Genomic DNA, 12,340 nt, shown 5'->3' on the forward strand with positions numbered 1-12,340 from the left:
CCCCATAGCTGTTTTGCTTTCTTCAGTGAAGGGTGCCTTCTTCAGTGGCTGCATGGGCATGGGCGATTTAGCAGAAGTGACGCCTCAGTTCGCTTCGTCGGCCAACCCCAATGTTTTCACCGGTCCCCACTCATGTTTGATTTTTTTTCTTCCTTTACAATATGACCAACGTCAACAAATCTGCTCTGAAGTGAAACATTTATTGAAAAATTTGACCAGCAGACCAGAGATCAACCTGAAGACGCTATTACAGCCACTACCTGAGAAGTCTCTTTCAGAAAGCCCAGCGATCAATAACCGTTGTCAGGGTTAGCCCAATGTATCCTCACTCTAAACTGGGTTAAGGCAATACTCTGATTAATAGATAGTATGGCAGATTGGTTACTACCTGTGAATGGCCATAATAGAAAACGCTTGAGAAACAACTGTGCATGATTCTTCAGAGGAAATTATTTTCATTGTATTCCATTTAGTCATGTTGACCAGCAGCCTAGACAGTTCAGTGTCAGTAGCCTGAAAAAGACTGCCTTTCCTTACACATTTTAGCACACCCAAAGTGATGTCCAGTTAGCATTAAATTCCACCACATTCTCTACAGTCTTTCTTTTGATCGTTCATGGCCCGGTGATTCTTGGCAGTGAAAAGAAGTACTCGTTGGAACACGAGAAGGTGTCATTGGCTAAAAACAATAACAGAAGGTGTATTTTGTTGCCACTTGCACTTCTCAAATGACTCCTCATTCTGCCTTTTGAGTTGTATGGAGCCAAATTGGTCTATTTGTATTAAACAAAACTTGTTGTTCCTATCTTCAACTGGGCCAGAACAAATGTGATTGAATTCAGCACGCAGTGTGAACTTCATTGATCTCATCTTGAATCACCCTGCACTGAATCACCAACACATAACTTCTATACAGAGGTTGGATTGAGCATTCTGTCATTCTAGTGTATCAATCTATTGGCTAGTATATATTAATATGTCAAGTGGCACAAGATTACATTTTGACCTGTGGAGCTCTATGAGTCTTCTTATGAGTCCCTCTGTAATTCTGATGGGATCAGGAAGGAAATACGCGAGTCCCATTGAATGTCAGCAACATTTCACAGTACCCAGGCAAGCTCCACCATAGACTTTACTTTTGTATCCCGTAGTCTATACCATAGAGTTGTAGACTTTAGAATTGGTCTTACTGACTGTAGTGACCACCTGCCTCAGGAAACAGTAATGCACATATCAGCGACATTAAAGCCTCCCAACTCGAACAACGTAGGTACAGACTTTACATCAAATGAAAGATGGGTACAATGTAAAGTCTCCAACCCAGAAAAACTACTAGAGCAAGCGATACGCTCCCTCAACGAAGCTCAACGCATTACGCACAACCCGATAACAAGCTGGGAAGTGTTTGTAAAACAAATGAGAGACACCGCGCAGAGAAAAGAGCTTGAAACACGAACAAGAAACTGCTGTAACAAGACACAGAAAAGATGCAACAACTTTCGAAACAGCAGCAGGCTAAAAACACTTAAGACAATGATTAATCGGACTCTACGAAGAGCTACAACAGATCCGTCCCTCCTCCATGAGCTCAGACAGCTAAAAGGAGAGCGTAAGAAATTAATATGGCAGCAAAAAAGGGAAGAGGAAGAGGCTTTTTGGGGAAAACTCCTACATGACGCCAAAACAAATCGCAGTGCGCAGTTCTGGCAAAAGATCAATGCACAGATCAATGGAAAAAATCGAGGGATTGACTCACAGGTGACAGAGGATGACTGGATAATCTATTTCAGCACTCACTTTAGTGAGAATAAAGGAAGGGGGAAAGAAACAGGCGCTGACAATGGAAAGACGGACGAATACCCGTCCCCACACCAAGAACATTGGAGAACGAACGAAGCTGTAATAATCACGACAGAACAAATTATTAAAATCAATCAATCAATCAATCAAAGACATTTGTAGAGCGCACTACTTACCCGTAGGGTCTCAAGGCGCTGGGGGGAGGGGGGTACCGTTACTGCTCGAACAGCCAGGTCTTCAGCTTCTTCCTGAAGGAGAGGTGGTCTTGGGTCAGGCGCAGGTCGGTCGGTCGGGAGTTCCAGGTCTTGGCGGCCAGGTAGGAGAAGGACCTTCCTCCTGTCGTCGCTCTTCGGATGCGGGGGACGGCGGCGAGGGCGTGGTTGGCTGATCGGAGGTGGCGTTTGGGAGCGTAGAAGTTGATTCGGTTGTTGAGGTAGCTTGGGCCTTGATCGTGTAGGGCTTTGTGTGCGTGGGTGAGGAGGCGGAAGGTGATTCTTTTGTTGACGGGGAGCCAGTGCAGGTCTCTCAGATGTCCGGAGATGTGGCTGGTTCGTGGGATGTCGAGGATGAGTCTGGCTGAGGCGTTCTGGATCCGCTGGAGTCTCTTCTGGAGCTTGGCGGTGGTACCGGCGTAGAGGGCGTTGCCGTAGTCCAGCCGGCTGGTGACTAGGGCCTGGGTGAGAATTACAAAAGGCAGAAGAGATGGAGCCCCCGGCCCTAATGGCATACCACCAATAATATTTAAGCAGGACCCAAAATATTGGGCAACTAATCTCAAACCAATGTTCGAAAAAATCTGGCAATCATCCACAATCCCACAATCTTGGAGGGGGGCAATTATATCCCCAATATACAAAAAAGGAGATAGAAAGGATCCTAAAAGTTATCGGCTAATAGCCCTCTTAGACAACGAGGCCAAGTACTACGCAGGCCTCTTACTTCAGGAACTAACTCTATGGGTAGAAGAAACCTCAACAATCCCGTTCAACCAAACCGGCTTCAGGAAAAACATGGGGACATCTACCAATATCCTAGCCCTGTCATTACTGATCGACTCAGCGCAAGAAGGGAACTATCCCTTGTACCTGTGCTTCATAGACTATAGCGCTGCATTCGACCGGGTAGACAGAAACCTCTTGTGGAAAAAACTGAAAAGAATGAACAATCCCAGACGATCTACTGAACCAGTTAATTCTCCTGCACAGTGACACATGGGTGCAGGTCAAACTAGGCCCTGGAGAATTCTTAACCAAGAAAATTCAAACCCACACAGGTGTAAAACAAGGCTGCGTTTTAGCGCCAACCCTATTCAACCTTTTTATGGCTGAACTATCCACAAAATTAAACGCAAATAACTCACATGCTCCAAAATTAGGGGGCAAACAGCTTTCTTCCCTATTCTATGCCGATGACCTGGTGCTGATCAGTCGGACACAGATTGGGCTACAAAGGCTCCTCGATATCACTGCGGAATACTCCAAAGCCAATAAACTCTGTATTAACTACAGTAAAACAAAAATCTTGCCCCTTAATTATCGTAAGAAAAATTTACCATTTAGATGGCACTTGGACTCGAACAAACTGGTGACCACAAACAAATATTGTTACCTGGGAGTGATTATAGACGATAGGGGTAGCTTTAAACCACAACTGGAGGAGATCAAGAGGAGAGGCTTAATGATAGCAGCATCACTTAGGAACCTCAAAAACAAAATCGTTGGCCTAAACCTCGCCCCCTTCCTACAAGTAATCCAAGCCAAGCTGATTCCATCTATCACATATGGAAGTGAAGCAATGAGAGGGAGGGACACGGGAATTCTGAACAGAGTAGTCTCAAAAGCAATGCGCATCATGTTCGGTCTTCCGAAATACATCTCACCGGCGCAGATCCGCCTAGAATTTGGGATGGCCAAAGAAGAACTTGCACGAAAGGGAACTTACCTTAAGACCTGGTACAAAATAAGCAGAGGAGAAGAAAACACCCTTAACGCACTCCTCTGGAAAGAGCTACAAAGCAAAAGCAACAGTCCAGCAAGACATTTCCTGGAGGATGCCATCAATCATCTTGGGGCAAGGCAGCTATGGGACCTCCAAGGGAGCCCATCAGGCTTCAAAAAAATCATAAACAAAATCGTCAAGAAAGAAACCCTCCTGCAAGACAAAGCTTCACTAGCAAAGAGAGCACACGGCTGTCTGACCGTGCAAACATACAATAAACTTACTCCACAGTCGTACCTGGTGAACAGCTTCTCCAAAACAACAAAAGAATCGTTTTTAAAACTACGACTTGGAGTGCTACCAGCAGCGGACCATATGGCCCCATGGCTGCGGCCACCAAAACCAGCAAAATGCCGCCTGTGCGGAATATATGAGGAAAACATCACACACCTCATAACCATTTGTAAAGAGCTGCAGCAAGACCGGAAGAACTTACTGAGACCCTTATTTTTAAATAAGGGAATCAGGTCCTGCAGAGAAGCAGTTTTGAGCTGCTTTAGAGGAGACGACGTGCAGATGGCCTGCCGACTGGTAAAATATCTCGGAGTGGCAGAATCCAGGTTCAAAACGACGAGACCACAAGTGGACACCGATACCACCTACATAACATCATCTGCCTCCAGCCCTCCGACCGGGCAAGAGACCCATATAGACCAAGAACATTAAATCATTTCCCACAAGAGGCACGATCATCATGGGAGATAGCCGGTCTGTGCCCGGTGGGGAATGAATAACCCATTTGCCGGAAGCAAGCGCTTGGACAGAAGTACAAATTCCTACTTAAAACAGAAATTTATCTGTACCCAATGTTGGATGAACATTGTCCAACCTTTTATGGTTTTATACCGACCTTTTTAATTTGTTTCCTTCTTCTTTTAACTGACCATTTCTTTTATTGCTAAAAGCTATTTGTAATGGTTTTTATTAACTGTACAATAAAGCATTTACTTACATTGAATGTACAAGATCCATGGCAACACCATGGATCCATTTACTTCCACTATGAGATTTCAGTTGATGACAACAGTAAAGGGTTTCAAGTGAAACTCCAAAGGGAAATTAGGACTTACTGATGGATTCAAACCCAGATTTTCCATTTCCTCCTGTAATTCTGCATTACTAAGGGGATCTACAAGGTTCCGGTTGTAACCCCACATAATCCTGCCTTGCTAATGTTACTGATGGCCTCAGTATTGGTACATTTGAGGGGGGGCAGTGGGCATAACAAAATGAACCACGTAATGAGCCCCCAAGTGTTCCTTAAATTGTCAAACTTATATGATAGCATATTTTGTAACCATGGTGCTCTGTTCCCTCCGCAGCTCACAGCTTTACCTTGTTACTGATGCAGGCACAGACAAGCTCCACAACCCTAAAGATCGCAGAGATACAAAATTATGCACTAGTGAGGATGGTAAGTAGCCCACAATAATACAAAACATGTCATTTAATTTATTACTGATGATGACGTGTTTAGATCATTTATGGAGCTCTGGTATTGACTTGAAGAGATGTCAGCATTGCTCTCCTTCCAGCCTGTCCATTAGATCCCTTTTTTGCCACAGCGGCACACATCCCTATAGTATACACAAAACAGAATAATAATCCATTACAGTACCTAAGAATTGCACCATATGCCAAAACATTCCACTCATCTAAGTAGAACAAGCCAAGTAACAACTTACTGAAAAGTAATAACCTTCACTAGCAGATCACTCAATCAGACTAACCCAGAAACAAAATATCTACATTTGTTTTGTTTAGTTCACTGCTCCAGATAGTATGCTACATAATTGCATTTATTGCTTCCAAGTCTTGTTTTTGTTTTCTGAAAAAGTATATTTGAGTGCCATACCAAACCAAACTAAGTCATGTGCTAAAAACCTATAGTGTCATCTCAGAGTTCTGATGTCATATGAAAACCAGTGACAAGGAGGACTGATTAACAAAGGTAAACTTACGCTTTGTGTAAGTTTACAATTGTTTGCTATTTCACAAAGGCATTTTTCTTCTATTATCTTTACGACTGCGGAGTCGGCGCTAATAAAAAGACAGGACTATCCTATCTTTTTATGTGTAAATGATAATACATCACACATCATATAATAAGGATTTTTCATGTAGGCTTCAAACCCCACTCCTGTCATTTCAATCCACTGGAGAAAAGAGACTCAGTTTAATGGTACTCAGTTTACCAGCCTAAGGTAGGTTAAAAGCTCTCAGCTGTGAAGGGATTTACATTTTTCAACTGCAGGTCAATTCATGTTTCAGCAGCAAGTGCTCAAATCACTCACCCATGTAGCCAGCTTATCTTCTTATCCCACTCAAAGAGCATTATTCATTTTCAAAGAGCCAGAAATGCAATCTTATTCCAAAGCAATGATGGTTAATTTGTTCTCTAAAAAAAACACCACCAAGATGCCTGTGGTGGTATTCAAAGTAACCTGAAGTTGTTGCCATCTCCCTTGACAGCAGTGCAGTGTGCTGGCTACAGCACTGAGTGCAACATGTTTACTATGTTTACCAAATTAACTAAGAGAGCTACAATACTTCCGGTCACAGATAATGATGGCTACAAGCTTGAAAGCAACAGCTCCTGCTCGGATCCAGAGTCCATTTTCAGCCCAGTTGCTCGTTAATACTTTGAAGCAGTTTACACGAGTCTTGGCAAATTCAGCCTTACCAGTTAGTTGCAATTATTTTACCTGTTCAGCTGGAGGTTGTTAAATTGACTGCATTGAGATACAATAAACTTTGGCTGGTGGTAGGGAAAAGTTGTTTCTGTGGAATTTATGGAATTTAACCTCACTAATATTGGAAAATTCTACATAAAACTGTTATGGAATTAACACATTTATAGACCTCATGTTCAACAGGAGGACTACAGTCCTCTTGTTGGATTTACCAATAAGATTCCCATTCTTTGCATCAGTAAGATGTGGCAATTATATAATGACAATTTAGCTTTTGAAAGATCATAAACCGTTTGGGGGTGGGAGGATTATTTGCCAACCTTACTACTTTGGGTGATATTTTGTTATTAACGGATTTAATATCGATGGCCTTTGTGTTGAGAATATTTTTCTTATAATGACTGTAAAACAATCTAGATTAGAAGAGAACTATTGTTTCTATTGTTCTCCAAATCATGGTCAACAGAACCAATCTTTAGAGGAGGTTAAACCAACTTCAGTATTCAAGCTAGACTATCACCAGCAGGTCGACCATCTGGAGGACTATTCATATGGGTCAGGACAAGCCTAGTTTGCAAAGTCAGGAGAATAAACATCGAGTCAGATGATATATTAGGCATCGATCTTATATCCACAAAAGGGGAGTTTGCCATGAGATTAATAAATATATATAATCAATTCAAGAGCAAGAATCAGGAATCCATCACAATAACACTTCTGACTAACTTCCTAGATAACGCAGGAAATCTTTAATTGTAGCTGGAGACTTCTGTGGCTTTTGCCCAGGATCTAGTGCAAGAGGAAGAACTATTAAGGAGTATTCAGAAATTGCAGGTGCCCCCACTCAAAATATGCACAAAGGTGGGGCAGTTCTCGCTTTTACCCTAACTCAACGAGGGGACGCAATACGATTTAGAAGCTACTCAAACATTTGAGGGCGAACGCTAGGAATTAGGATCGACTATGGCATAAATTAATTGATATGGCCATTATATTAAGCCACGACAGTGACCACAATGCTCTGGTCTTGGAATTAGTCAATATTCCTTTCATGCCAGAGAGGTCTGACAGAATGGTCTCCCCCATAGTCACCTCTAATAATGATAGACGGATCAAATGGAATCATATAGTTGGAGGTGAGTACTTCCTAGCTAATATGAGGTAGCGCCTGCCCTTGACAACCTGGGTACTCAGGGAAGCGATGATTTTATCAATATGTCTATTTTCTTACATCTTCTTAAGGCAATCAAGAGCCAATTTACAGGACAAACAGTAAGCTTGACAGAGACGCAGTGATATGCCCTGGTTTAATGGGAGCTGCAAAAAGGCAAAGTCTGCCTTAGTTGCAGCAGGAAAGGGTGGGAACAGTGTTCAGATAGCAGAGAGAAGAAGAGCTTACAACAAGGCACAGACAGAAGCAAAAAAAACTGGGTGGAACTAAATTAGCGCACTTTGGCAGGGGCATCAAGAAAGAAAAATAGCAAATTGTTTTGGCATTTACTGACCATAGGGGCAGTGCACACAGTGACAAAAGAGGACTTTTTTTCCAACCAGTGTCTAGGAGGAGCACTTCACACAAGTGTATGTTATGGAGGGCAGCGACAAGGACTTTAATATCCCAAGGGACAACAAATGGTCGAACCCAGAGTTAGCTGCTGAAGAAGTAGTGACCTTTACTCTAGAACAAACTGTTACAGCAATTATTAGCCTTGGAAAGGGTAAAGCCTCAGGCTTAGACAAGATTCCGGGGATCTTTATCGATCAGAACCCACCATCTGGGGTCCTATACTTCATTGAATTTTTAATGCAATAACACGAGGAGGGGATATTGCAGGTTTTTGGAAGGGTGCCAAAATCATCCTGACTTTTAAAAAGGGGGATTAATGCGACCTTTCCAATTACAGACCTATCAGCCTTACAGATACGGCTTAGAAAGAGTTCAGCAAATTTATTCTGACGCACTTAAATGTTTAGATTGAGGATAATAACATAACGCTCACCTACAAGCTTGTTTTAGGGAATTTACTAGCAACCTAGATCAGGTATTTTGTTTCTTACTGATTAGTTGGAATGAAGTAATCATTAGGAAGGGCCACCTATATGTAGTGTTCGTAGCTCTTAAGCAAGCATTTGACTCCATAAATCACCCTAAATTCTGGGTCACCTCGGAGTCTTGGTCTGCCAAAAGGGCTGCTTCAACCTTTTGTGCGTATCCACCAGGATAATTATGCGCAGGTCCGATGAAACCGAGGGGGCGAACTTACTGGAAAGATAGGAGTACACAAAGGAGGTCGTCAAGGGTAAGTTTTAGCTCCAACCCTATTCACTTTATATATAAATGGGCTGGTCAAAACTCTGTACAACTGCAGGGGTGATCCTCTGAAGTTTGCAGGCAGACAAATTCCATCACTCCTGTTTGCAGATGATACACTATTGATTGCAAAAACACCAATGGGTATCCAAAATATACTTAACTGGTTTGCAACAGCCTGCACTGACCTTGGTCTAACGATAAATTGCTCAAAGACCAAATTCATAGCTTTTAACCCTCTTTTCAGTTTCAGAGGGAAAATTAGGATTGGCTCATCCATGCTTGAACAAGTTAAGGTCTTTGACTACCTAGGAGTCAGACTGCATAGTAATCTGAGCTGGCCAAATTGAAAAGAGTACTATTACTTTACAGTATCTCGACTCCGCTGTGGTTAAAAAACGAATTCAATATGTTTATCTCCCCATTTCTCCTGCATTGAAATACACCAATCTAGGGGTCTGAGGGCAGCACTCTATGGTGCAGAACTGTGGGGTCTGGAATAGACAATGAGTTTAGAAGTGTCAGAAAACAAGTTCATTAGGTCCCTATTAAAACTGCCCAATAGCACTCCACTCCTACCGGTTCGGCTAGATTTTGGCTTAAGAAGTGCCAAACATATAGCAGAATTAAAATTTCTCTTGGTTTGGGGCAGGGTATGGTCGAGCAAAACACAGATTTTAGTCATAGAGGCCGTAGAGGAAGTACAAAACCTAGGCCCCCATTAGGATGTCCGCCCGCCATCCCATCGGTAAAAGGGATCGCCCGCCTTAAGGGCGGGGGTCCCGATGTATGCATTAGGATGTGCCCGCCACAGTGGCGGGTGCATCCCTCATTTTTAACATTGTGGTGGGCGGTGCTCACTGCACCGCCCGCCACAATGTTAAAAATGTATGCATGCATTTGCATACATGAAGCGGCAGGTACCGCGCGGTGCCTGCTGCTTCGTGTATGCAACTGCCGGGGGGTACCACAGGTACACCCCGTGTGCACCCCCACCCCTCCTTCATTCTGGGGGCCCGCAGGGGACCCCCAGAGTGAAGACCGCATGCCTGTCCGTGGTCTCATCGCCGCCACGGAAAGGCATCTCTTTTGGCCCATACTAATATGGCTGGCGGTGTCTATTAGACACCGCCGCCATATTAATCCTTTTCCGCCCGGCCGCAAAGCGCCCGGGGCGGGAAAGCTGCGGACGGTCTTTCCGTCCGGCGCGGTCCCCCCGCCATACTAATATGGCAGGGGAATTCAGTTGCAGATGTGGGGCCGATGGCTACCGCCAGCCTGGCGGGGGCAATCTGCCCGACATCCTAATGGGCCCCCTAGATAGAGAAACTTGATGGGTGAAGTGGTTCAAAGGTGTGAGGAACTGGTTAATGACACTTGGACTGAAGGCCATGTGGGAAGACCCCAAATCCCTAACAAAAGATGCAGAACCTATTTTAAAGGCAACGTGCTAGGCTTATATCCAGGACTCATACTATGTCGCTGCAGTGCAAGGCTCCCTAACAGGAAGGTTTTTAAAGTTCAAAAATATTTTTATGTTTGAATCAATAATGGACAAAATTGAACCTCCACATGCACGAGCACTTTACCTACAATTTAGGTACGAAACTTTACTGCTGAACAGCATTAGAAGCAGATGGACATGGGCCACTCTAACTCCGACATGCCCTGCATGTACTCTTAGCCCTGAATCTTTGGATCCCTGTATGTTTTTTGTCCCTACCACATACAGATTAGGAAAAAGTGGCTCATACCTCCATGCTGGATTTGATCATTTAGGCAACCAGCAGATGCACTCCGAGTTTTTAGGTCAGATTTAACAAAATGGCTGGTATTTGCCATATCATGGTATCTGCTTTATACCTGGCATATTAGGTCTAAGGTACTAACTGGAAATTAAAGTAGAGGACAAAACAAGCTAGGGTATTGCTGGGTAACAATACATTGAAACTCTGAATAATGTTTCTTTGCTTTTTTTAAATGTTAATTGATTACAAGTATTTATTCACTTTTTAGCATTTTAAATTTTTATAATTTTGCATGTCATGATTATTTATATTTCATTGTTTGTTGTACTTTATAAGAAAGATTGTTGTTTATGAGCTTGTGAATGAACTATATATTTGATCGTATAAATAACTAGCTAACTATTGTTCTCCATCCACAATAACGACTTTCCTACGTCTAAAAGACCTTTAGAGAACCATTGAGACATAAGGCATTGAGGATTTGTGTCTGTTTCTTTTGCTTTTCAGAGGCGATTGATCATTTAGAATTTCAGACAGACATTTACTAAATCTGATGGCAGTGACATTCTGACTACAGTATTATTGATTAGCGATGTATGTTTCAGAATATTCTCTCATAATCTTATACTTAAAAATTATCAAAGTAGATTTTGAATGTGTAGATAGGTAGAGGAGTATAAATGAGCAACAATACACCTTATTTAGTAATTTAGAAACAGAACTAAGGTGAGAGAAAACTATGATGCAAAATGCATGTTCAAAAGATGCAGGAAAGAGAAGTAAAAGTCAAGCCAAGCTGGTTAAGAAATCATAAGACATGCACCATAAGTCAGTCATAAAGAAAAGTAATACACACAGCTTATCTTAGATACCTAGAGAATATTAATTATTAATAAAGAACACAGGTGGTTTGGAGGTGAGAGATCCTGGGCTTTTCTTTAGGACGTAGTATTCTTGAAGGCCCTGATGAAGTCCCGAGGCAAATACACAACACGTTGGCTGGGCCACTGGAAATGCATAAGGAATAATTTCAAGATGAATAATCAAAGAAGTTGCAAATTTCTTGGGCACAAACATTCTTTCATTTGAACGGAATGACTCCTGATCATCTGTATTTGATTAACAAGTGATCTATCTTTTATTGACGAAATATTATCAGAGATATTGTGATTACCCTCCCACTTCTGAGATTAATAAAGAACACATAACAAATCCCAGCATGATAAATTCTGATTATAAGTGCCCTAAAATGGACTCACACAATATATAAATTACTACTGGTCAATAAGGAGTATCAGCTTAAACAGATGAAATATGACGGCAGCATAGAATTTTATTTTGCAACGCACATGAGCCAATGAAAAAGGGCACCGTAGCAAATCCAATAAGAATGTGTTTCTTAAATTAAGAGGTAAACTATAAGGTATAAGTACTGTAAAAGTATGAATGAAATCCACAGAAAGTAAAATATGAAGGTTCCCTAAGACGCAGACAGCTTCTGATCATTTGATCATTAGTGATGCACAACGTACATAGCAGTTTCCAATATGGAGATGATTGGAAGTGGACAGAAGTCATGATAGTCTGTACTCTCTTATCATCAAATCATGCCTGTGCAGAGAAATTGTTGTATGTCCTTTTCAACTAGGTTAAGCAAACAAGGTGGCTTGTTTCAAAACAAGCCAAGGGTAAACCAGGGAAAGTAGAGGATTCAGAAAAGGGGGGGTGGTGATGAACAGAGTGTCTGAATTAAGCAGACCACTCTTACCCAGTCAAAAGATCAGGGCTTG

General features: G+C 42.3%; 1 protein-coding gene across 1 annotated transcript in view; it reads left to right on the top strand.

Annotated features, from left to right (window-relative positions):
- APOLTP (apolipoprotein lipid transfer particle homolog) overlaps nucleotides 1-12,340 on the top strand; it is a 1,141,779-nt gene that overhangs the window by 332,210 nt on the left and 797,229 nt on the right. Inside the window, exon 17 of the mRNA XM_086941409.1 lies at nucleotides 5,121-5,212. Within this exon, the coding sequence (XP_086797535.1) occupies nucleotides 5,121-5,212 (92 nt within the window). The remainder of the gene's footprint in view (nucleotides 1-5,120; nucleotides 5,213-12,340) is intronic.

Source organism: Lissotriton vulgaris, chromosome 10 (genome assembly GCF_964263255.1).
Source record: "Lissotriton vulgaris chromosome 10, aLisVul1.2, whole genome shotgun sequence".
NCBI lineage: Eukaryota > Metazoa > Chordata > Amphibia > Caudata > Salamandridae > Lissotriton > Lissotriton vulgaris.